We start from the raw sequence: 27,943 nt of genomic DNA on the forward strand, positions 1-27,943 counted from the left end.
ATGTTAATAGAATTGAACTGTAGAATCATCATATTTAAATGGCTCACCAGATTCTACTGGAGCCAACATGTAGCTAGAAAAGTTTTGCATTAATGCTTAATGGGCTCAGGAGAAAGAATAGTTGTAACAAAGCCAACAAACTGGTCAATAACAGTATCTACATAGTGCGAAAGTTTATCTCCAGTCTGATAAACTGTTACCTTTTGCATAGAGTTATAGTTTATATTTATATGATCAGATTATCAGGGAGGCTTAGACAGGAGGGGAACTTCAAATGAGCTACTTCGGTAGATTGGGTAGTTAGTAACTGCTGTTGGATGTGTCAGCAGCCTTAGGTGACTGTGGGAATGAAGCTCCACTATCCCCTATAAATAGTATGGGTAGTCATTTTGAACTGAATGGTAGATGCGACTTTCCAAATTCATATAGCTTATAGTTGGGCAACAGCTAGTGCTACTGTGGAGCCAGCTATCTTAGAGCCCAAGATGAAGCATATAATAGGTGATTCGTAGACCTGAGTCAACTCAACCTAACACATAGGTGACAAATGGAAGTGCCTAGTTCATAGAAAGCATTCATGAATACTATTTCTATTAATAAATGGAATTATAGGAATAAGCCACAGAAAATAGAGAATAGAGATGAACTCCAAGTTACTGGCTGGAATCTGGTGGTGGGGTGGTACTTTGGGTGTGTTGTTGCATGATTATTTATGTAAGTGAACAGAGAAACAAAATGTCATAATTCTTTGGAATAGAAGAGCCCTGCAGAGTGCCAAGAACTTCATTTGTGTGAGCTTATAACCTAGTATGCTACCTTCCCTACCTTGGATATGTGTTACAGAATGAACAGAAATACCAGTGAAAGGTTGATATTTGTGTTGGGCCATGAAAGGAGAATGAAATTGACTTCGAGGGCAATGCATTTTTTTTTTTAAATTAGTAAGAATCTGTAAAGTGACTTGATTTGGTGAGACAACAACTTGCGAGTCTGATTAGAGGCCTTGTTGTTGTATATATTGTAGTGATGATTGATTATTAAGAGTTTTTTATTTTTATTTATTTATTTGTTTATTTATTTATTTATTTTGGTTTGCTGAGATAAGGTTTCTCTATATACAGTCCTGACTGCCCTGGAACTCAATCTGTACACCAGGCTGGCCTCCACTCACAGAGATCTTCCTGCCTCTGCCTCCCAAGTGCTGGGATTAAGGGCATGCGCCACCACTGTGGTGGGGGGGCAACCTGCCCCAAGAAGTTGTTTTAAAAGACCAATTCCTGGAAAACTTACGTTCCCTACAGCTTTCTTTTCCTCTCTCCCTCCTTTCCTTAATTGAAAACCTGTCCTGATTATCTATTTTGTTGGGTAAACCTGATTTTATAGAAAAAAAAATGCCAAGCTTGTAGATTTCATCTACGTAAAACTATTGTTAGATCTCTCTCTCTCTCTCTCTCTCTCTCTCTCTCTCTCTCTCTCTCTCTCTCTCACACACACACACACACACACACACACACACACACACACACACACACGGCAGAGGTTGTATGAGGAGAGGAGAAGGGAAGAGAATGGATATGGAAACCCTTTTATACTTTGGGCTCATATAAAGAGAATGTGAGACTTCTCTATTGAGAAATTCTGTATGTAGACTAATGTCGCACCTCTGATCCACAGCCATTCTAGCTGCTGTTGTTACAGAAAGGATCTAGTAAGGGTTTGTGTGGCAGCCCAGAGCATCCATATCCTCCTGCATAGAATTCACATTGGGGTGGGGGCTTCTGTCAGTGAATTGCATCTCAAAGCTTTATTGACATTTGTGGGATTGAATCATCAAAAATAAAACTCCCCAAGGCTGTTCTTTGGAAGAGGGAACCTCTCCATTAAAGTTGGTGCATCTCACTGTTCTTGAGCTGTAACCAAAGACTCCATTAAGGACATCTCTAGTCTAATAGAGGCATTTTCCAAGATCGGTAGTCATCTAAGAATTATTCCCTTTCCTACTACCTCATTTTTTTTTCTTCTTAAGCTCCCTTCTTAACTGTATATGTAATCTTGCCCTTACATAACCATACAGTACTTTGTCATTTAGGGATTTCTCTAAAACTCAAGTGCTTTGTTTTGTTCTGTGGCAAATTTAATCATAATAGTAGGTACCAGAAATAGAGACACCAGAAAGAATTCTAAGGGTAGTGGTAGCTGTAGCTTCAACAGCAATGCTAAGAACTCAAACTTTGTAAAACAAACAAAGTAGTGTTGTGGGTCATTTGTGTTGAGCAAACACAGAATTTTTTCAAACTTTTAGAAATGCAAGTGGAGAATTTGAAGTATAATTAGAGACAGTAGGGTTTTTGAGGCTTTTTTTTCCCCTAATGTTTACGTGGATTAAGGAATATTTATTTTTCCTGGCTAGATGGTATAATGCAAATATTTTCTGATTGTTTGAGCCCTGTAGTTATTTTGTCTGGCGCAAAATCTTTTCATCTTATTACAGCATCAGCAGTTGTACCTGCTTCCTCTTCAGCTGGAGAATTGAGAACTGGAGAGGAAGTATTAGAGAGTGAGTGAGCATCAGCCTGGGGCTTAGGATTCCGTTTATCCTATTGCAGAACATAGGCCCTCAGAAATTCTGTGAAGTGCACCCCAAAGACATGGTTTTGCTTTAAACTGTGATGACACTATAATTGATCAAATATATTCTTTTTAGGAATCATAAATTCTTATTGGAGTTTGAGGAGATGTCATGTTCATTTGTCAACATGTCACTCCAGGGACACAGGTGCAGTGAATTTATGGGTAAGTGCCTCATGTTTCTCCCAAGCCACATAAATATAAAACAAAATTGATTGAAAAACTGTGGCTTTGGATTACTTCTCAGATGGAGAGCAATTCAGATCTTGCTGTAGATGGCATTTCCCTGCGATTCTCAGGTCTCCTGTAGCATAGGTGAAGATCAGGAGCAAGGGGGCAGCCGAGAAGGTTTGGAGACCAGCAGATGTCTGCTCAGGAGAGAATACAACAGCAGTTCTTCTCTGATCAGGAGCAAGAGGACAGCCGAGAAGGTTTGGAGACCGGCAGATGTCTTCTCAGGAAAGAGTACTACAGCAGTTCTTCTCTGGCAGAGAGAATATCCCACATTTTAGTCAAGTACATGATTAACTTTGACATTTGGAAATAGAACTTCATACAAAAATAAGCATGGTAGTTTTGCATGTTTAATTAAGATGTTTAGTTCTTGTCAAGGCTGATATTCCCCCCTCCCCTTGTGAAGGGCAATATATTCTCAACTTCTGAAATTTCAGAAACCTGTACTTAACCTTTAATCGTCATTCCATTTACATGGAAATCTGATTAACAACTTTTAAAGTTCATGAGCTCCTGGTAAATGCAATTAAGACCTTTTTGGGGTTTGTTATTAAGAGCTGGCATTTATAGAAGACTAGGATCTGGCTACTGTTGCTGTCTTCTCTATAGCAGGATGTCTTAAGCAATTAGCAGAGAACATGAGGTACATGAATTGTACTGTATTGCTTTGGCGTTAACATGGTTTATATTTAAATAGTTTGCTATCTTTTCCTTCTTTCTGACTTGCTTTCTAGTATGAGTGTATTACAAAGTGGGAGATCGGTGCCAAGGCTAATTACGTGGAGGTGTGGTGCTCTGCAGAAGTATAAATGTTAGCCCAGCCCCTCCTCCATGTGGTATTCTCAACTTGTATTTACAAACATACAGTCTCATAGTGTGTAGGATCACTTTCATCATCCTCCTTCATGCAATTTATACTATTTCACCACTGGACAAATTATTGGAAAAGTAATTCAGGTATATATCTATTTTAAAGCTCAAGTATTTCAGATATTGCCCTTGAGTTATAGGTTCAGGAGGAAAGATGGTTGGTACAGGCACATGTACTATAATTTATAGACTGAGGTATGTGGTGATGCATACAGGTTGGGAGGCAAGTCACTCAAAGTGGAAAGGGTTATATTGGTTCCTATGCTGTCTATGAAGTACAGTTTGTTTTTACTCCACTTAGTAACAGAATTAGGGTGTCTTTGATGAATGCATGCAATTAATAAGGTACTTTATGTATGGGTGGGCACTGCTTTTTTTTTAGTATTTAGAGATTATAGGTAAAATGAGTCCAGATATGAAAAGAGGCAAATTAAAAATATATTTCTGTAACTACTGTTAAAGAATACTCGAACCTTTATATATTTTTGTACTGTGGAATTTTTATGAAGTATTTGAATGAAATAAAGTTAGATGAAAAAACATCTAAAATAATTAAATTTTTACATTAGAATTATCAGTTCTCCATTTTGGGATCCTAGAGTTTCTATATACTATAAACTAATTTAAACTATCAATGTAGCTCATTTGATTAACCTTTTAATTTATCATCAACTTTATTTGTAGCAGATAAATAAAATAATTTTGTGTTTTGAATAAATGCACAACTTCAGTAGAAATAGCATACAATTATAATATACCTATTACAGATCTAAAATTTTATTTTTGAGGTAGAATTTTTCTAGAAAAAGCAAGCATATATGAAGTCCAGAAATGAGTGATTTCTTTTGGGTGTAAGTTATAATTTAGAAAGGGTATTTGAGCTTTATGTGAGAAATTCTGGTAATACAGGGTTTTAGGCAAAGTGCCTTCTCATCAAGTTATATAAGGAGGTTAAGTGATGAATAAAAGTTCAATATCCAGGTGTTTATGGTTAAATGCCAGGTCTGGAAAAACATCTGTGGTGGTTGCTGGCAATCCTGGAAGAACTTAAAGGTACAGTAAAGAGTTTATGCACAGAGTGGGACCTGACTGGTTCTTACAGGAACAGAAGGATATAGGCACCTGTAAGACCATTTTAGTGGGACAATAAGCATATATATATTCAGAGCAGGGGACTTAGGAACGTGATTCTGGATGAGCCAATTGTGGTTTTCTTTGTGGACTCCTTAAAGAAGGGAGTCTCTTTATCTCGTTATCCAGGTGCTATATCCTTAGTGCTTTAAACTTCATTACCAGTGTTCCTCTCAAACCCCAATAGGACAGTACTTAACATAGTTCCTAGCATTCTGTAGATACAAAAATAAATGTTAATTGAATCTATGCCTGTGCCTGTTATTTTTGAGATCTCATTTTGAATGAATTATAAGCAATTTTTAATGTGTGTCAATAGTCACATGTTACAGATAACCAATATGAAAGAGTCTTTAGTAACTAAACTGCTAATTGAAAATGCCGGGTCTTGGGCACTTAATTGAATAAACTGTCTCCAGAGAGCATTTTGGCTTTTTTCCAAGATGCATTAACTCTTTGGGGTCATTAGGGTAGCACTTATCGCATTGGAGCAGAAATTTAATAAATGGTACTCCCATGATGTGAGTAAATTAATGTACCTGAGAAAGCCTGAAGTTTCACCATGGGTGCTGTAGCTGTACCCTGGGGAGCTCATCTGTGAATGTGGAACATCAGTGAGGAGCTGCCCTTTAGATCATACTTTCAATTTAGGTAACCTACTAGCAAGCAGCTACATGCTTGTGATGCCATGTTAGGTATCAGTTACAAAGAAAAACTTTGGCTTGAACTCAGAGGGAAGGCTAAGAAAGCCCATAAAAACAAAACGAAACAAAACAAACAAAACGTAAAAGAAAGAAGACAGGCCGCTGCAGGACACAGCTGCTGTGTAGGTTTTAACTGGAGTGAGACAGTTGGGTCCATAGGGAAGCTAGACAGTAATCTCCTGGAAGGCAGGAATCACTGTACAATCCTTTTATTGAGATTTATTATTTCAATGTATACAGCTACACAATGTAGATACATACACATAAAATATGAATAAGTGTGTACATATATGGCTGAACTATGAGCTAGATAAACAAAAAGCTTTTTAAAAATACAATTTTCTTGAATATTTCATTTCCTCACCATATGAATATGAAATACTTATTTCTACCACCATCCTAATGTTAGGAAAAAGGCTGGGTATCCTCTTTTGGAATTATCTTCCATTTGACTGTGAACTTATTGATGACTAATACTAATCTTACATATTCACCAAGGTGCTATGCACTTACATTTAATAGCAAGATAAATACAGTTAGTTGTTGTCGTAAGATCAAATGAAGTTAAGTAAAAAGATCACTGCACAAAGAACGCTGAAAAGAAGATGGAGATAATACCACCTCAAGAAGCCGAAATGTCAAAGCCTTTTTTCTTCACACATAGAAAGGCATTCTCCTTGTATGTGGAGTCATATTAATTTTAAGCCTAAAAATTCCATATTTACTTTTAGACAACTGTGCATACATAACTACAAACTTCCCATAGGCAATACACTAAATAAATAAGATTAAATGATGAGTGAGGAGTCATTCAGTATATTACCAATGTTTCAGCAATTTTTAAATATCAGAATTTTACTGCTGCCTTTACATCATGGGATTCCTAACCAACACTGTAGCAACTGCTGATAGTACAGTAGCAGAATTGCCAACCTTAATTTCAATATATATATATATATATATATATATATATATATATTATATTTTATATATTTTTTCCTGTCCTGGATCTCACTCTGTAGACCAGGCTGGCCTTGAACTCACAGAGATCTGCTTGCCTCTGCCTCCTGTGTGCTGGAATTAAAGGCGTGCCCAGCTTAAATTCTATATTCTTTACAACTGTGTGTATCTTTGCTTTGTGGAGGGAGCCACTCAGCATTCCAGGGCTTTAAAAAATATAGAGAGTCATGGTATCATTTGAAGATATATAGATTTCAATGTTCTTTCCAACTGTGTCTTTGTGTTTGTTCTCTTCAGTTTGACACATTAAAGCCTTATAAGTTAAATGCAAAATACCCATAAACTTCCACTTTGCTTTTGAATTCTAGATCAATAAAAAGTTATTATTGCTATTTAAAAGTACAAAGGATATTAGTACCTGAAGTAAGAAGGGGTCTGGAACCTGAGGAATTGTGGGATTATCTTGTATTGATTTTGTTGGATGGATGCATTTTATGTTAAATGTAATGATCTTTGTTCCAGATCTTATATGTTCTGATCTCATATGGCTTTGATAAAATAGAAATTTGGATTTATGGGTATGAACTTTAAGTATGTATGTGCAATTTAGAATAAACAATTCATTGCCTACCAAGATACAGAATCATCAGGAAATTCTATAATTTTATTATTTCATTTTAATTTTTGATGCTTGGGATTGGACACATTCTGCCAATGAGCTGTATTCCATGCTACTAGTTACGTTTTACTTTCCAGGCATCTGCTGGGATTAAAAGTTAGATATTCTTTTTTGAGATATTTAAAAATGTACCTTTCCTGATTTTGTGATCAAAAGAAAATGTTATTTGGTTTAAATCAGTCTGGTTTCTAGCTAGTTCACATACACAATATGTGTATCTATATCTATATCTACATACACATATATACATACAATAAATGGGATTGGAAACACAGTAAAACACAATGGAGCAAACTAATGCCACAGCCATTTAGCCTGTGGTTCAGATCATGCCTGTTCCTTTTGGATTTTACTTGTCTTATAGATTTGTGTATTGAGGACTGCTTTGTACACTGTGGATGCTTCTTACTTTTCAGCTCATGTATAGCAGCCTATGTATTACTATTTTTTTATACCTAAATTCAATGTATAAATAGTGCTGTTTGTTGCATGAGTCTATAGTAGAAATAAAGAAATATAATGCTTTAAGAGCCATATAAATTAAGGGCTAACAATATTAAGGAATTTTTGGTGGCTACTTACTTAACAATGTGGAACATGGTGCTTTTGGGATTCAGAAAAGGGATTAGCTGACTGAGAGTCTCCTGAAAAGGAGTTGCCAAAGAGAATACATTGGCACTACTCTCGGAAGTATTTGTTGATTAGAGCCAGGGTGATCTAGACTAGGATTCCAGAAACAGTAAGGCACGTATATATCCAGGGAAGAATTGAAGTAGGTAGACATGACTGGAAGTGAAATAAGTAGACTGGGGGAATAAAGTACAATTCAAAGGAAATGTATTTTGAAGCCAGATTGTTGGATGATCTGTCAGTTATGTTTGGCAGTACTGGAATGGTAAGAGAAGGAGAGAATTGATGAACTAAGCTGTCAGAGGAGACAGGAATGGGTAAACAAATAAAGAGATAAGACAGACTCATTAATAGATGAAAGCATGTGAGAGTGTATCAAAAGACAGTTCAAGGTGCAGGAACTGCATTTTAGATGTATCAGTTGGGGCTGGGCATCACACAATCAATCTCTTGTTCTCTACATTTGGATCAGTTATGGCTTTCTGTAATGATCCCCATTTGTTGCAAAGAGAAATTTCTGTGATGAGAGATGAGAACTACACTTTTTAGTGGGAAAAAAGGATAAGTATTCAGAATGTAGTTAGGGATTATGCTGCTTTAGTAAATAGTGGTTGTAGGTTCTCCTTTGAGATTCGTGATTTTACTAGCCCTGGGTAGTTGGGTAGGTCTAATTATCAGCTCTATAATCACACTCGTGTGTGTGCACACACACATACTATGCATATACATATACATACACACATATACACACAGCTAACATAATATTGATTGAACAGGTTGTATTTGAAGATTCAGGAATATATATCATTATATAATATTCAAATTCATATAGAGAACATGGGGGTGCCTAGGAAATGTTAGAGGGAGGAAAGGGAAGGTGAAAATTATTTAATTATATTATAATTAAAAATTATTAAAGCAGTCCGGCATTTAAACCCAGAGACAGGTGATAAAAAAGTCTGTAAAAATAAAAAGGCAGCAGAAGGAATAGCTATTTGTATCTGAAAATGATTTAAGTTTTGGCAAAGTTGTTTCTTCCAGTGAAATATGACTGTACTAAGTAATGTCAAGCATACACTCATACACATGAGAATATAATTTGTGAGAGACATCAGCAGTAAACCATATCATGGCAAAGGAAACAACAGATGTGAAGGCTACTTTTAAAACTTTGGAACTTGAAGACAAAAACGAATTAAAGATTATAGATAGCACATAATGACTGGAGGTAAATTTTGTTGAGAAGATGGAAGTAGGATCTGTTTGTAGATAGAGATAAAGTGGTGGAGAGAAATAGCCCAACGAACAGTGCTGCAAGGCTATAATTCAGGGGTGCTACTGATGTGGAGAAAAAGAACACTGATCTTAAGATACCTGGGTTTGGGGAATGCCTGTTAGTTATGCCTCCTTGGTCAGTGATTTATCGTTCAGGCCAGTTATTGAATACTGGGACATTAAGTGCCTTACAAGAATTACTTGGTTTAGTGTAACTTTGTTTTAGCAGGAGACATTCTCTGTTTTATTGGTATTAAGGCCAAAGCTTGATTGACATAGTAAGTTGGTAACAAACCTTTCTATGCTGTATGACTTTTAAATAATTTTTGAGTTTTCTAGCTTTCTTTTGATCACAGATAGCTGAATATCTTACTAGCAGCTATCACAATCTACAGCTTGATCAAGTTCCTCAGTTGAGCTCTCCATAGAGACTCAACTCAGTGTCTTCCTGATACCAAATAGTTCAGTGATCTTTATCAGAGGTGATATTTGTTGCTATATTATTTCATGGACCTACTGGATAATACGCCAATGGTCACATAAGTACAGCATTTTCCCATCCTGTTAGAATATTTTATGGTTTTTCTGTACCATTTTTATTATACAGAAGCTATTGCTACCTGTAGGACTGTTCTTAAAAAGAGTTTGATTGTGCAGCACTGCTGAGCATCCTAGTCATGAATGCAGGATTTAAAGTTACTCAATCCAGGTTGAAATTGGTCCCTTTGCAATTTTAAGACCTATCACTAGTTCCACTTCTTCAAGTACAAAATAGAAATTCAGACTTCATAGATTTGAGACTCAAAAGAATGCTAATATTTAAAAAATTTCAGATGTTCAAGTATTGAGTAGTGTGTGTGTGTGTGTGTGTGTGTGTGTGTGTGTGTGTGTGTGTGTGTGTTTGTGGAAGAAGCTTCATCATCTTCAAACTTACTAAGTAATGCTCATTTGACTTCAGAAATGCTTTTTCGATGATGATATTTAAAATAGAGTTTAATGTTCAGTGAGTGAGTAAATAGTTAGATGAGGCCTTGAGTCTCTGAAAAACAATTCCTTGACTCATGGGTGGTTTTTCTAAGATAAAAATGAGTTTAACTGCTTTATCTTTATTAGGTATTCTTAGGAACTATTGTGCTTTCTGTTCCAAGTTTTTATTTTTTTAATGAATGTGTTTACATTGTGGCTCTATGGTGAATTTTATAAGGCATACCTGTTGGAAGTAGTTGATCACAAAAACAGTTGCTCTTTTCCTCTTTTTAAGGTGAATAGCAGTTATAGTAAGTCTTTGCAGGTTGGGAGCATCTCACTTCTTAGCCCCACTTCCTAGACATTTCTTGATAGGTTTGCTGGCATGCTTATCTACAGTGCTGGCAGAATGAAGGGTCACAGCGTGGACTCTGGCATTAGTCCACCAGGGACTACTTTGCAACTCCGGAACCTCTCTGAACCCCACAACCTAATACATCTAAATAGATTAGTACCTTGCCTAGAGCACAGTAAGCCCTCACTAAATATTAGGCCATTGCTGCTAATGCTGCTGTTCTTTGGAATAATGAGGATTAAATGCTGAGTAAAGAAGAATTTTTACTAATTCACTCAGCATGCTACTTGGCATGTTCCAATGCTCACAACCTCCTGTTCCTTGTGAATTACTAACAAGTATATGATTTTATAGCTGTAATAGAGCTTTCCTTATATCTCTGACTAGGAGAATGAATATCTAGGTTAATATATTCTGGAAGTCTGGGATGAGGCTTTAGAATTGTATTTGTACATTAGCACATGTGTAAATTCAACTGCTCATCTAATTGTACAGATGCTGTTGACTGAGTACTTGGATATGAAAAACACACGTACTGCATCAGAACCATCAGCTCAACTAAGCTATGCCAGCACTGGACGGGAGTTCGCAGCCTTTTTTGCCAAGAAGAAACCACAAAGGCCAAAGAATTCTCTTTTCAAGTAAGTATACCAGTATCAGAGAGACAGCAAGCTGTGGAGAGTCAGCTCTGAGCAGGAGGGTTTCTATGTCATCCACAGCCACACACTTCCTAGCTGAAGCTGCTTTGAAGCAGTTTGTAGTAAGGGAGCATATCCTGTTTTGTTTTCTGTTGCCTTCTGTGCGGTGGAGTGGCTGTTTCAGAATGACTGTTGGACTATCTATAACTGAGTACATTTTTCAAGCTTGGCTCTGGAGAGTTTTATACAAGATTAAGGAAAGTGAAACTTCCCAGGTGTTTCTGAAGAATTTTATAGGAAATGAAATATGTCATCCTTGAAAAAGCCCCAAGTGCCAAGAATTAACCTTTGTTAATAAAGTTATGCACTATTGGGCTTTATGTGGTTAGATCCTTAATAATGGGGCAATCCAAAAGGTTTTAATTTTTTTCTAATTACCATGTTAGTGAACTCTACAGCCATGTGCTCAGAGTATCTGTTTCTTGGCAATAGCTAATAGTTTGTAAGTTAAGACTGATGTTGATAATACTAGGTGGTGCTGATAGAATGCTTTCTATGTACAAGATTTTACACATTGATGTATCAAAATTGTTCCAATTAAGCAGTTTAATTCGGAATTAACAAAATTTTAGCAACTGTAGCAACAATATCAAACTTTATTCCTTACTTAGTGCTATAAATATTAAAGTCCTCACAGACAAAAACTGATGTATGGAGAAATTAAGTAAATTATGTAAAGTAACAGCTAACAAGTGGTAGTGAGGATACAAACAAGGAGAAGACTCTCACTCTGGAATCCAGTACCCGTCTCCAGCTGGTTGAAATTAAAAAGCCTATCACAATGTAACAAATCACAGTAGCCTGTAGAGACAATGTTTGTTTTTCCCAGAGATGCTCAAATAAGGACATTAAAAACAACACATGAACTACAGTTGCCAAGGGCCAGTTTGCTTATGGCCTGAGTTTAGCTATATCCATATTCTGTTCTCATCCCTGAATTTGAATGGTGATCTTCATAAACCATCACACAATTTTATTTGCAAAAGGGAAAAAAAAAGATTAAAGAAATAAGCACATTGTATATATTTTATTTCATACTTTTTACTTAATTTTTAAACTTTTGAAATTTGCTTAATCTTTCAACTTGATTATAAATTATAACTTCAAAAGCCATAAAACATATATGCATGTATACATATGTGTATGTATGTATATATTATGTATGTATACATCCTTCCTCCCTATGCTTAAGTCATTTCAGTGCCCTTTTCTCTCTTCAGCCTTGTACTCCTGTTTTGGAAGCATATAACTTTTCTTTTCTTATGCCACTCAATCTGTTTCTTTCTCTTTCTCCTTCCTCCCTAGCCCTTCTTTCTTTGAAAGCTCCATTTACCCTTTGATCTATATACTTTCTCTTTTTGTGATGAACACTAAGACCAAAAAGAAGATTTGGGAGAAGAGGGCTTATTTGGCTTCAACTTCCACATGAGTACATTATTGAAAAGATAGGGCAGAGACTGAAGCAGGAACTATGGAAGAACAGGATAACACTGCTTACTGATTTGGTCTCTCCCGGTGAGTTTCTCAGCCATCTTTTTAATACAGTGTAGGCCTACTTGGCTAGGCATGGCAATGCCCATAGTGGGCTGGGCCCTCCTAAACCAATTAGCACTCAAGAAAATGCTCCACAGGCCCATCTGATCAAGGCTCTTCTCCATTACCATTCTCTTTCTCCAGGTTGGTGTCTTGTTGACAATAAACACTAATCAGTACACCCTTCTAAGCTCATTGCAGAAAGCAGGCTTTGGGGTTCTAACAGGTCATACTCTCAGTCATAACCATTTCAGCCTCAGACCGTACAAACACATTCAGTCATTTAGCATTGGCTATATTGTGGTATAGTGGTGGGGGTGGGGGGAAGGGAAACCCCTAATTGTTAGACATGAAAAAAACTTAATTAATTGTTATGCATTTAATATTATTGGTCAGTAATAAAACTCATCCTTGTCCTAGAAATGGACAGTTATACAGATCTGCTTACTTTTAACATGGTTCCACTGTTAATTAGCCATGCAGGCCTGAGTAGATCTCATGTCTGAGCATGCCTCAGTGCCTTTGGCTATAAAATGAGGAGGTGAGACTGAAGAGTCTCTCATGCCTCTTTTAGTATAAAATTATCTCAATCTGTGACTTGTTGCAAGTGAATAGCAAGTCTGTCAAGTCATAAAGGACTCAGATTGTGGAGAGCTGTAATCTGTTTCTATCGGATCTGTGAAGGACTTTATTACCCTCCTTAATTGCCCTTAGCCAAGGTTAATTGTGTGTAAGTTCTCTCTTATTGTACAATGTGTGCTTCTTTAGTATTTGCTGGAGAGTTTGTTTTTTCCTTTGCCATTTCTGATCAATAGCTGTCAGCATGCTTTTCGGAGGTCAGTGGCTTCTTTTCTGTACTTGACTGGCAGGTGGCACTTTTTAAGTACTGCACACTTTGCCTTCCTTCCGGCTCTTTGTGCCTCTTAGTTCCTGGTAGGGTGCAGAGAGTAGATCAAGTAACTGAAGTATTTCCTTCACAGGCTGATACTCGTCTTGGTATTCATCTTCCTTGTCAAGGACTGGATAAAAGAGACATGATTAAGAAAATGATGCTCCTTTTTTGTTGCTAGTTACTGATCCCATGGACTCTGTTACTCTCTCCCTATGTTGTTGCCCTTCAGTGGCAAAACTCTTAGAAGGATTTCTTTTTTGTCAGCTTCTTATCCTGTTTTTGAAAGTCTCAGATTTAAAATGGAATCTGCTATTCATCAAAAGATTTGCTATTTGATAGAGTCATAATTTTACTTGGTTTTATTCTTACCTGTAAGCTATTCTTTATGACTAATTTGTTTTGTGTTCCTTGTTTTAGCTTTTAGAGACCCATTCTTTACCACAAGTCTGTTTCCTATGTTGCTGACCTTAGTAAACAATTCCTGGAGAATATTTTATATGGTGCTATGTCACAGGACAAAAACTAGAAGCCATTTGGAAACAGTGTTTTTAGAATATTTAGAAAGAGACCGATGATGTCTTGCTTTTTTGATGTCACTGTTCATTTGTAGAAGCTCCTATCCCCTTGTCTGTTAACTCAACGATTTAGGAAGAGAACTGCTCTGAAGAGCCAATATATCTGCTGAGGCAGCCAGTAGTCAACGATGGGTTTTGATTTGGGTAATATCATAATTAGAAGACTTTACAGAGTACACTTGTTGCTGTATATCTAGGCATCCTGGCAGAGGATGACGATGACAACAACGACAGTAGTGATGATCTGAAGGTAAAAGGAAGTGGAAGTGGATCACGATTATTCTTTGTGACATGCGCAATGAGGACAAGGTTCAAATACTACTGTAGAGGACAGTAGCAGGACTATTGTAAATAAACCAAGATTTGAGCAGCTGTCCCTGGCTTTATTATGGTATAGCCAAAAAAGCCATAATTATAATTGTTATATACCAGGATATGTTATACATACCAGAATACAACAGAGTAGAATATTTTTGGGAATACTTAGTTAGATGCCATTTTGTGGCTTAACCATGTGGTACTGTGTATTGCATTGTAGGTTCGAATCATCCTCCCATGCTATCAGCATGAGCGCCTATCTGCGAGAACAGAGAAGGGAACTCTATAGTCGGAGTGGAGAACTTCAAGGTAGGCAATTGGACTTCTCTAGAAAAATCAGTTTTCTGGAGGGCAGTCTGCAATGTGTATAACATATGAGTTTGTGTTCAACATTCGCAAAGTTCTTCTAAGATAAATTTTAATGAATTGGTAATCCTTTTCCAATGTCATTCCACAACATCTGATATGGGGCTTCTAAAACTAGTACTGTCCCTACAAAGAATGCATTGCTGTTGAGGTAGGAATTCTAAGCAGAGGAGATGAGGCCAGCTTGAGTCCAGTTATAGTTCAGTAGGATGCTAGTCATTTATGGTGGCCACTGGGGTTTCTATTTGCTTATTGTTTTTGAAGCCTTCTGGAGTATGGCAGGTAGAAAGGGGAAGCTCAGCCTCTGTCAGGTAAAGAGCCCATGGATGCTTCTGGATAGTGTGGTTTAAGCATTGTAAATTGATAATAAGCCATTTAACACCCATTTGTGGTTACTGAAGAGTTTTATTTTGGAGAGGAAAATACTTTGAAAATAAATTATAATATAAATAAAATAAAAACTGAGGTGATGACATTTCCTTTAGTGACAAAAATAGATACTATCTTAGGTTTTTGTTAGGGTTTCTGTTGCTGTGAAGAGACACCATGGCCACAGTAACTCTTATAAAGGAAAACATTTATTTGGGGCTGGCTTGCAGGTTCAGAGACTTAGTCCATTATCGTCATTGTTGGAAGCATGGAAGTGCACAGGCAGACATGATGCTGGAGAAGGAACTGAGAGTTCTACATCTGGATCAGCAGTCAGCCAGGAGAGAGAGAGAGAGAGAGAGAGAGAGAGAGAGAGAGAGGAGAGAGAGACAGACACTGGGCTTGACTTGAGCATCTGAAATCCCAAAACCCACCCTCAGTGACACACACCTACTTCAACAAGCCACACCTCCTAATCTCTGTCAGATAGCACCACTCCCTAATGACCAAGCATCTATACTGAACATGTATATGGCTGTATTGTCATGGCCTAAATGCTACAGTAGGACAGCTATTTCTATAGCATTTGTATTATATTAGGCATTATAAAATAAAGATAATTTTTTAAATTTATTTATTATGTTTACAGTGTTCTGTTTGCATGTATTCCTGCATGCTAGAAGAGGGCACCAGAACTCATTACAGATGGTTGTGAGCCACTATGTGGTTGCTGGGAATTGAACTCAGGACCTCTGGAAGAACAGTCAGTGCTCTTAACCTCTGAGCCATCTCTCCAGCCCAAATAAAGATAATTTAAAGTAGCAATAGTGGATGTTTGTAAGTCATGTGTATAGAACCTATATCATTTTATATAAGACATTTGAACGTCTCTTGGTATTGTTATCTATGGGGATGACCATACATATACCCTAAACAAACACCTCAACAATAGTATGGGAATATATGTACTAACAACTAGGCAGATTACATGAATAGAATTGCTAGAGGAGTTAAGAGAATAGAATGATTACTTTAGAACTCTGGACTTTAAGAGAGATGGATATGAAGACTTTTACAGTCTTCGATGCACTGAACTACTTTGATTATTCTGCTGTGACTAGCTTACACAGTTACTTAGTTGACCAGACTCATCATAGGTCTTCCTTAGAACACTATGTAGTAACCAGTCAGCCTTTCTGGGTTTTAAGACTGTTGCCTAGTCATCCCATCTCCACTTCCATTACTAACCTGCTAACTTGTAAGCTTTTTCCAAAACCTTGCTGTGCTCTCTCATATCTCATACAATAATTGCTCCAAGAGCATACTAACCAGAAGTAAAAGTCTAGGAATATGTTCTATGTATTAGGATGAGATTTGCATAGTGACATTTATTTAATTACTCTTAAGGTGTTATGCATCTTGATGTGCTTCTTGGAGGAATTAGAGGGTACATAGGACTGAGAACAATAGCAGAAGTGACCCCTCTGTCATGCAGGGAGTGGAGGACAATGCTCACCCCAGCTCTGGAATGTAACTGCTTTTCAGGAAAAAGGGGAAACACTACTAAGTGTGGAGTGATGTGACAGTAATAGTACACATGGGTTTGTAGGAGTTGGGTTCCTATGTAAGCTGCCCCTTTGGGATGCAGTAGGTTATGAGGGCTAGTGTAACATTCTTCCTACTGACCTATGTTTTGTTGTGTTTCCTTAATAGTTTAAATTTGCCCCCATCATTTTTTTGCATCTACCTTACATTAAACTCTTTTAACAATAACAAGTCCCCCTCCAAAGTTAATTCCCAATCATTTCATTTTTAAAAAAAATAAATATTTCAAAGGGCAGTTTTAAGGTCACTCCAAAATTGAGTAGAAATTATAGAGCATGTGTAGGATCTCTGTCCTCAGCAGTCTCCTCTGCTAACACCATCCCTGGATCATAGCAGTAATGAATGGGACAGCAGTGCACCTATCTGTCACTCAGGTTCAAATATTATTAGTCAATATTAGTATGATCAGTGACTAGTGCCATGTGCTATTTCTTAGACAGTAAGAATAGGAAGACTTCTATGTTGTAGCCTTGTGGAGTGATTCCTCAGTCGCCCTCTGTGGTCCATGATCTCTTGAGAAGCAGAATATCAGGCAATCCAGAGTAGCTAGCTAGTCCTGGGCCTAGATGCCTATATCCAAAATTTAGCTCTCCACCACCTGTTTGCTTTTGTTTTTTCTTGATGGTGATAGAAATAATACCTGCTCTGTGAAGAGGTTGGGAAAATTTGGCTTTAATCAGTTCTCTCTCTCTCTCTCTCTCTCTCTCTCTCTCTCTCTCTCTCTCTCTCTCTCACACACACACACACACACACACACACACACACACACACTCACACACACACACACACACACACACACACACACACACACAGAGCTTCTGTTTTTTCTGTGTCATCTTTTGTAGGCTAAGTCTGACTTGACTTCTGAGTTAACCTTTGTTCTCACTCATTCATTCTAGTGAGCTTCCTTGCCTTCCGCTCCACTCCCCAGTCTTCTTCAGACTCCTGGGTTGTGACCCTGCTGTTTGGTGCTTCACTGCCACATCTTTCTTTCATGTTCTCTTTGTGAGTGCTTCCCATAGTACAGCATGTACCAGTGCTTACCTGCCAGAGTTTATGACAACGCTGTAAGCTCCATGAGTGGCATGCCATTTATTTCTGGTGCTTCTTACAACACTTGTTAGGGCAGATGTACCCTAAACACTGGCTGGCTGTGACAAATGAATGAGGCCAGGTAAAGTGTGATAGAGAGATCACCTTGGTGGGAGGAAGTACCCTAACAGGAGGTGTGGCCATTGACAGTCTTCAGCTCTCAGGGATGTTTATATGCCTTTTTAAGTTTAAGGAGGAGGGACCCTGCATGAGTTTTTCTTCTCTGTGGTTACCTTACACATAAGCTTTATTAAGTAGAAAAGTTGCTCTTCAGCTGCCAGACCCACGAGGAAACTGCTGTATATAAGTAGGAGGAAAAAGAAATAAGTAAGTTACAAGATAGGAAATGGAAGAATCACTGTAATCTAACTTTCTCATCCTTTAAAATGTTCAATGAAATAGGGACTTTCTAGCAGAAGTCTGTTGTACTAAGTGTGTTCAGCATGATTTTAGGAATATCTTTGACTTGAGAGAGAAAAGGTTAGCAAATGTATCATGTTCATGATAGCCATTAAAAAGTACTGTTGTGTAAAAAGTACTGTCACCTTATGTGCTTGGTAAGGACATGGATCAACTGACTAGCTCTTGTAAAGGTTTGATGATGTTTGGTTCCAGAACAGAAGTTTCTCTGATGTGTGCTTTTAATATTTCAGTAAGAAAAAAAGAAATCACACCTATTCTATCTAAGAATGCCTGTTTCTATTCAGTTATTCACTAATATGACTGTTCCAAGGACCACAGCTCACCCTTGAAAAAGCTTAATTGAATAGTTCAGCCAAATCATAAGAGACTAAGATTTCTGTCTCTTTGTTAAAGCCACATAGCTTCAGGCTTTTCCTCCCAGTGGTTTGTTGGTTCATGAGGTCAGCTTCCCTCTGTTGCAGGGGAGCAGCAACGAAATCACCATAATGACCATCAAAGTGACATTTAAAAGCTCAAGTTTTATAAAGTTAAGTTCTTGCCAACATGTTTGATTTATCATGCAATTAAAAATGCTACTCAGACTAACAGTGCACTAGGGGGAAAATGAATTTAAAAATGAGATTTCTTTGGTACTATCAGCCCATCTCAATTGGCTCTTACTGTTAAGGTACAGATGGTTCATTATATAGCCTGCCGTTGGCAGTCGGGACTGAAGAGGTGGGGGTGCTACTTCAAAGTGTGTGAGATAACAGGTGGAATCTACTTGTGTATGTGTCTGCGTTAATCATTGGTTTCCTGTTGTTCTGAGCCTCTCTACTGCTTCGTTGTACTGCTTAGACAGCATTGTTGTAGGGAAAGATGGATCTTAGTTTTAATGAATGTTTAGCTGGAACATAGCTTTTTAAAAATGTGTTAATGTGCAGAATACTATAATTGGTGAACACATTACCTTGTGAGTGTTGAGAAAATCAAAATACTGCTACTCATGAGCAAATAGCTTGCTTTAATCACTTCAACTGGGTCTCATTTTCTGACATAACAAGTAACAGCTCTCTCAAATTCTGGTCACTAATGCAGGTGCTAGAACTATTAAGTTAGAAGTTTATATTGTGGGAAAATTAGAATAATATCACTTTAAATTAAAGTAGTGCTTGAAGTGTTAACACTAAGGGAGGGTTGATTCTGCCTCACAATTCTTAGACTCTCCACTCTAGTCCATTGAGATGATGCTCCTTCAGGTCACAGTGACTTGCATCATGGCAGACTCCTGTGTTCGTTCTTCTGCTTTTGTCCCACTTTCTCGTTCAAATTCTCTTTGCTGTTTTGACTCCTCATGCTTTTGTGAGGATTCTCAAGAACTTGTTTTTTCAGTGTTTGGTCCTGGGATTTCTTCTTTGCTCACTCTGTAACTCTCCTGAATTTTTATCAGTCCAGTCAAGGCTCGGCCTAGTGCCTAGGAATAGTAGACCGCTATATCTGTGTCTCCTGTCCATTGCATTCCAGTTCCCTGATCTCCAGCCTCCTGCCCCTCATCGTATCACTATTGAGCACAACATTAAAGAATTTCTGTCCTGACACTCTTCTTCGGCATGTCTTGTTTACTTTTAACTTGTTAGTCTATACCATCTTCCACCCAGACCTGAAATCTCACCATTTATTGTTGCACTGCAAGGCCTAGGATAAAGCTTGGATTAAATTAGGCTCTTTAAAATATAGGATGAGAACTTGTGATATGGAACACGTATTTGCCATACACACGCATACACAATTGTGTGTGTGTGTGTGTGTGTGTGTGTGTGTGTGTGTGTGTGCATGCACGCACGCGTGTGTACTTTTTTTATTTTCTGCCTACAGATATGTATACATTATAGTGAAGAAAGTCTTTATCTTTATTTCCTTGCTGGTGGGCATACGTTATAACCTATTTGAGAAATTTTAGTAAAAGGTTTAATAAACCATATTCAGAATCCTGTGATTTATCTTCCCTTAGTTTTCAAGATAATGAATGGGTAGAGTTTTATGGCCATTGATTCAAGTAGAAATATATGCTGTTTTGATTAGTTTCCTTTTTGTCTAAGGGCTACTTAGCTTCCTGTTTGTGCTCAGTGATCTTACCTTTGGAGTGCCAGCTTTATTCCTGTCAATTTAATGAGTGGCGTTTCTTTAGTTGTGACATTATAAGACTCTGCAAAGCTTCCACTGCTTTAGAATTGGCTTTCCTAAGAGGCTTTGCTCTACATAGTAAATATGGAAGTACTAGTATCAGGGACAACTGAGCTCTTTGGCTGACCTGAACTTCCTGATTATTATTATTATTATTATTATTATTATTATTATTATTATTTTATCTCTGAGGGGTTGTTGATGACTGAAGTTGTGAATGCTTAATGACCTTGTATATAATTAATGTATTTGTGGTTGCCTTGCCTTCAGTTAAGACAACATTTGACATCCATTAACCATGAGGTGATTATCCTCTTTAGAGAAGGATTTTTAACAGCAGTCTCTGAAGCTGCAAGCTGCTCTATAGTGGAGCATTTTGCAAGATATCATTTATGTGCACGTTTTCAGGGACATTTTGAATGGAGTAAGGTATGGTATTTAGTGCAATGATTTTATATTCATACTGCACATTTGTTCTGTGTTCTTAAATACAAGAATCACTTGTAGAACTTCATATCCTGAAATTTGATTAGGGATTTCTTTGCAGTCTTTTAAATTTTACTTAATGACTTTGTTAATAACTGTAACAATATGTAGAACACATGAAAAGAAGTACTTTTTTCTTTTGAAAATTGCATATAATTATTTCAAAATAACTTTAATCTTTTATATTAACTTTTCTGTTTTAGCCTTAATATTCTGTAAAAATGGATTCCCTTTTGTATATTTATATCCTTGCTTTTAAAAAGAGTGATTTTAACTTACTTATTATGGTAAGATTTGTCGAATAATGAACTTTTAATAGAATTTTTATAAATGCTAATTTCTTCATATGTTTCTAAGAAGTAATAAATACACTTTCCTCCTGTTATGAATAGACTTAATGCACTATGTGAAATCATTTAGGAAATACAAACATTTTATTTTGAATTTTTTATTAGGTTTATCTAATGTGTTAGCCTCCATATATGATAGAGAAAATTATTTTATTTAAAAATTCTTGGCAGTTTTGAATTTAATTTCTAAAATCAATTTTTTTTGAAAGGCTCTGGGTTCCTATGGTTTCCTATTTACATGGAAGTGGGGGTGGGGGTTAGCTGAGCCATGTGAAGGAGACTGGAATTCCTGAGAAAATGAATCTAGAAGGTATAAGACAGTCATCACAAAGTGATGTCAATAACTTCACTTACTATAAGAACTTCATTCATTATGAAGAGCCTTACTAAAAATATTCCATTATATTCCTTTATTCATTGATTTATAGGAGAAGTGGAGATGTTGTTAATGTATTTGAGTTTAAAGCCATAAAAATGCATTTATACCATTCTTCAATGGCTCTTTTTTAAAAGCAATTATATAAAAAATAATAAATTCTAATATGGTCTTGCTTTATAGCTTATTTATCTATCTATCTATCTATCTATCTATCTATCTATCTATCTATTTATTTATTTATTTTAGGGGGGCAGTTTCGAGACAGGGTTTCTCTGTGTAGCTTTGCGCCTTTCCTGGGACTCACTTGGTAGCCCAGGCTGGCCTCGAACTCACAGAAATCCGCCTGCCTCTGCCTCCTGAGTGCTGGGATTAAAGGCGTGCGCCACCACCGCCCGGCATAGCTTTTTAAAAAAAGATCAAAACAACTACTTTAATCTAATTTTCTTAGGTATTATTTTCGGTGTTGAATGTGGTATATGTAGCCCACACTAGCCTTGAATTTTGGATTGTTGTGTGTCTACTGCCTGCAGGTTGGGATTATAGTGTGCACCATCTCATGCCTGCCTTTAGCTTCTTAGACTTATGTAGTTTATTTAGGGCAGTTCATACTGAGGTGAGCATTTTTAGAAAATAGAAAAGACCATAACCATTATGGCAGATAGTGACCACAGTATTTACTAGAAATTCACGAGAATGGTCAATAGCAAGCTTATGGTTGTCTAATAGGAGACAACTCATAGGACCATTTTATATTTTCAAAATAAAGTTTATATAAGGGAGAAATTACCTTATGAAGTAACCTATTAACAAAATTCAAAAGAAATTGGTATTAGCATGCAGGTAGTTCAATGTCTAGAAAATGAAATAGTAGAATTTAGTCTTAGAAAGTATTTCAGAATTCACTGGCTATTTCTTTCCAGGATTGATTTTTGGTGTAGAATTCTTCTGTTGTTTAAGTCTGATTCCACAGTTCAGAATAGAAAATAAATTAAAGTTGGCATAGTTTGATAAGAAGGATTTAGGTTCCCCAGCCCACCTGCCTAGGCACTTACCCGACCTGCCCTTTCTCTTTCTTAGTCTCGGTACCTGGATGACCTTGATCAGCCTTTATACACTCTCAGAAGAAGATAAGTCTCCACACACCTAGAAATTTAATACAACAGAGAAATGACATTATAGATTGGTAAAAGACAGATGAATCAACAAAGGTGGTGAGATAATTGATTATCTATATAGAAATGGAGAAAATAAAATTGCATTTGTTCCTTGTACCATTTAAAAAATAAAAATTTTATGGATGAGAACCCAAATATGAAAAGTAAAATATATCGGGAAGATTGTTCATAGCATTATTGTTGACAGTAAAAACCTAGAAATGGCTTTCATGTTCATAAATAGGAGATGATTATATATGAAATGCAATAGAGTTATACAATAGAGTGATATGTAGTAATGAAAATGAATGAATTATTGTACATTGAATCAGTTAAAAATCAGCCACATAAGAAAACCTGTTCCCCATCTCTGTCTCTGTCTCTTTCTATCTCCATCTTTCATACAAATACAAGTATATACAGATACATAATTTCATTTGGATGATGATCAGAAGCAAGGAGAACTTGCTTTAGTAATAAAATGTGCAGAAGTTAAGCCAAGGAGGTACACAGAAGAAACTCAAAGTTCTCCACTGAAGCAAATGGAGCCTCTCTAAGAGCCATGCTGTCTTCTTTATTCTTGTTTAAAATGGTCAAATATCATGATATACTATTTTATGTTGTTGGCTATCTTTTACTCCTTTGGGGGGGGGTCCACCACCCAGTTCCCAAATAAATCACTCACCAAGGCTTATTCTTAATTATAAATGCCCAGCCTTAACTTGGATTGTTTCTTGCCAGCTTTTCTTAACTTAAATTATCCCATGTACCTTTTGCCTCTAGACTTTTCCCGTTCTCTTACTTTTGTAAATCTTACTCTTGCTCTGTGGCTTGCTGTGTAGCTGGCTGGCTGCCCCCTGAATCCCCTTTCTTCTCTGGCTTCTTCTCCTCCCAGATTTCTCCTTTTATATATTCTGCCTGCCTGCCAGCCCTGCCTTTCCTTTCTCCTGCCTTGATATTGGCCGTTCAGTTATTTATTAGACCATCTGGTGTTTTAGGCAGGCACAGTAACACAAGCATCACAGAGTGAAACAAATGCAACATAAATAAAAGTAACACACATTAAAATACTGTTCCCCAACAATTTCATATGTTGTATAGCTCATGTAAAGTACAAAAATGAGCAGTTAATTAAAAGATACCTTTTAAGACTCTAAAACAACATCATATATCTAGTTTGATGATCCCATATAGAAATCCAGACCAAATTTAGAGTTTCCTAACAGTAGGAGGGTTTTTTGTTTGTTTTTGTTTTGTTTTTTTAAAGCCTGTATCATCCCATTGAAACCTCATTTCTCCCATAAATCTGTGATCTCTTCCTGAGCTCTTAGGTAACTTAAATAGCTCACCAGACGATAGTTTGTGTTAGGTATGTGTCCTCTTGACTTACCTGTTCTTCTCATTGTTCCACCGTGTCATGGTTATTAAGCCTGAGTTGGAGTCATCAGCTAGGCTGTGTTTGTTCCTTGTGTTTTCTGTACCTGTGTATTTATTGATCCTGTACAGCTTTGTGAAATGTTTGCTTGTACCAGGCACTTCACTGGACCCCAGGATACAGTAATGAGTTCAACTAGTTTTATGTTTGATGTGCAAAAGAAAAGAAGGAGGTTGGAAGTAACAGAGACTGACATTTAACAGCCAGCATTGTTTTCCCTTGGCTCTGTTCTCATACAGTTCCTGAATTTTACATAACCATAGGGTTACATAGAATATAAGAATTTCAAACATTGCCTGCAGCCAGCCACGGGCATATGATTTATTTCTTGATAGTAGGGTGTGAGAAAAAGAATTGTGTGTTATTTCAGGTCACACATGGAAGAGAAGGAAGAGCCTCTCCTCCTCTTCCAGCCCAGTATGTGTGTGAAGACATGCTTATACTGGAATGTGGTGAGGAGCTCCTTAGATAATGCAGTTGAGACCATACTATACAGATCATAGAGCTAAAAATTAGAAAGAGCCCAGGTCTTTCATCCCTGCAGTGGTACACCACTGAGTACTTACTGGGCCAGAGCTACCATCCCACCCCAGAGAGGATACATTCTCAGTGTTAAATCTCTAGGTTTTTTTTTTTTTTTCTTTATTATTACTTCCAGTCCTACTTAGACCCTAATCAAGTTTTCATGCCAAAGAGTAATGGCAGCATTGTGACACACTGGATGGCGTTATATGTATGCATATACAAGTGCTAGAGAAGGCAGAGAGCCTGTCATCCATATGGAAGTCTTTTCAGATGGAAAAGGGACAAGCATTTCAACTGTTGGGCACAGCATGAATAACTATATGAAAGGGTGTGAGGGGTGAAGCTGTTCTCTCCTAATTTGCATTTCAGAATATGACTCAATCTTTTCTATTAATTAGGGAGCTCTGTTAGTATATAGTGATTTATATTCATTCTAATTTGTTACTTTTGGGAAACAGATGATGCAGAGGACACCAGAGTTGTTGCCACTGTTTACCCTAACATCCATGAGATCAAGAAACAATTTTGGAGAGGTGATGATAGGAAGATAAAGATCATTAGCATACGAACAATTGCTAATTGTAATCACACACTGAATTTTCTGACTGTTGTTCAAGTTTTATAGTTATACAACTTTATAAAGATCTATATAGGAAAAGTAACACTTTTATATGAAACTCTTATAGTGTCCTCTAAGATTGTGTATGGTAGATGAGGCCAGGGTGGACATACTGGGAGAGGCCATATCATAAAGGATCAGTCTAACACATTTCTAAAGCACCTTGATGTAAAAATAGAATGTTCAGTTAGGTTGTAAGTAGTGTTGGCAGCTTGATCCTATATAGAGATTTCAGAATTCTTCCTGTTCACATCTGATTTCCAGCTTGTGACTGTGGTGTGAATGAAAATATGCATCAAGTTACTTTTGGCTTCCCCACAAATTTAAACTCAAAGAGCCATATTACAGTAATATAGATAGTATGTATGAATGCTACATGAATATTGTAATAGTCATAATATAGAATGTTCATTCCTAGAATTGTGATGACATCTACTGAATTGCAGCCAGTTCATTTGCATATTCATGCCCACTTAGCTCAAATAAGTCCCTGTTTGTTTGCACATTAATGTCTGGTTTCTACATCAGTTAACTAATTTACATATCCCTGTTCAGTTGGTTAGTGATGTTCATGTGTAGTGTAGCTCTGTGCTTGAGTGGCTTCGGGAATATTATGGCTTAATGGAGGAGCACCTATTTCTCATTATACTTTTGCTGCATGGACCAATCGTTTTATGTTTTTAAACATACTCTAGATTGCTTACTTATTTGTAATATGTTACTAACAACACTTACCTGCCCATTTCTAGGGGTTGTATCAGTTACCACATTGATAGTAACAAGGTAGCATCAACATTTCTAAATTAGCTCTATTTTTGTCTCTACTCCTGGAACCCCCACTCCTCCTGTATAAGGAGGTGTAGTAGGTACCTGTGGAAGGCACACATGCATCCAGTCACAGTTCTAATGAGTGTCATAACTTCCTTCAAAGTACAAAGGAGAAGAGACTTGATATTTTTTGGGAAAGTCATAGACATTACAAAGGAAGAACTGTATTCCTAAACTGGGAAGTGAATTAACCAACTGACCAAGGGAGTTAAAGTTAAGTATAGTTAAACTGCATTATGGAGAAGATATATCTGAGTACACAGATGTGGGAGACTACCTTGTAGTTGTAGTCATTTTATTTTGGTTGAAGCAAGTGTGTGAGGAAGTTTGGACGTAGGTAAGGAAAAAGATGAGTAGATCTTAGAAGACTTGGTATAATATAAGGTTTGGATTTTCTCTTCTGGATGACAAGTCTGTGGAAGAGAGTAATATAGTCAATGTGTGGAGACTAAAGTAAGTGTAGTGAAGTGGTGACAGGAGAAGACTATCCTAGCTTCTTAGGACAAGTGGGATGAGGTTCGGAAGCTAATTTGAAAATGGAATCAGTCGGACATGCTATTCTTTGTTGTGTTTGAGCATAAGATACACATTTTGGCTCATTACCAGTTTTCCAATCTGGTGACTTGGGTAGATATGATGTCACTTTTTGAACAAGGAAATGCAAGTAAGGGAGAAGTTCTCTTTAAAATTTTAATTTATATATTTATGTATTTATTTACTTATTGTGTGTATGCATATGTGTACATTCATGTGTGAGTGTATGTATGTATGTACATATGTACATACATATGTAAGTGTGTGTGGGTGTGTGGGTGTGTGTTTGCGACAACATGCATGCAAATGAATGGACAACTTTTAGAAGAAGTTGTAAGATTATTGAATTGTATTCTAAGCTCTGAATGCACAGTACTGTGTTGTGTTACCTATTTGTAGGAAACCATCAGATCATTCAGTCTTGATACTATACAGTCCTTCCTTTGAGATGCCCAAACAGTTCCTGAGGATGTTTGTAAGTGGTTTCTCTTACTTTAAGAATGAAAAATATGAACCTGTTCTTTTCCTTCTCCACATTGGTCCCAACTCTTAGTATTTACAGTTGCTCCCTGGATTTCCAATTCTTTATGACTTTGTTTATTTGGGAACTGATAGGAAAAAGATGCAGAGCTAAGAGATTTCCTATGAGATAACAAATTTTGAAAATATTGATAGGATCTGTAAATATACAGTTAAACCTAATTGTTATAACCATCCAAAGAAAGCAAAACAAGTTGTATTTCTGTCTCTTTGGTACCTGACAGTGAACTTGTCAGGGCCTGTTGTTCAAGTTTTGTAGTTATACAACTTTATAAAGATCTATATAGGAAAAGTAACACTTTTACTATTTACAGATAGGATCTGTAAATATACAGTTAAAACTAATTGTTATAACCGTCCAAAGAAAGCAAAACAAGTTGTGTTTCTGTCTCTTTGGTACCTGACAGTGAACTTATCAGGCCCTTTTTTTTTGTTTGCCACTACTTCCAAACCTACTTTTCTTTTAGTATGTCCACTTTCACTAAGTAGCACTCACCACTGGCTATTGAGACTGAAAGTTTACCTGGAGGAGCATCTTGATTTTTCCTCCTTTGCCCTGCCTTGAATCCATTACCAGGTCGTACTGATGGTGCCTCCTAGTGTTTTATGAAGCCACATTTTGAGACT

General features: G+C 37.0%; 1 protein-coding gene across 1 annotated transcript in view; it reads left to right on the forward strand.

Moving 5' to 3' along the window:
* Positions 1-27,943, forward strand: part of Exoc4 (exocyst complex component 4) — a 755,612-nt gene that overhangs the window by 196,350 nt on the left and 531,319 nt on the right. The window contains exons 8-9 of the mRNA XM_059257532.1: positions 10,928-11,073; positions 14,669-14,757. Of these exons, the coding sequence (XP_059113515.1) occupies positions 10,928-11,073; positions 14,669-14,757 (235 nt within the window). The remainder of the gene's footprint in view (positions 1-10,927; positions 11,074-14,668; positions 14,758-27,943) is intronic.

This window comes from Peromyscus eremicus, chromosome 3 (assembly GCF_949786415.1).
Source record: "Peromyscus eremicus chromosome 3, PerEre_H2_v1, whole genome shotgun sequence".
Classification (NCBI taxonomy): Eukaryota; Metazoa; Chordata; class Mammalia; order Rodentia; family Cricetidae; genus Peromyscus; species Peromyscus eremicus.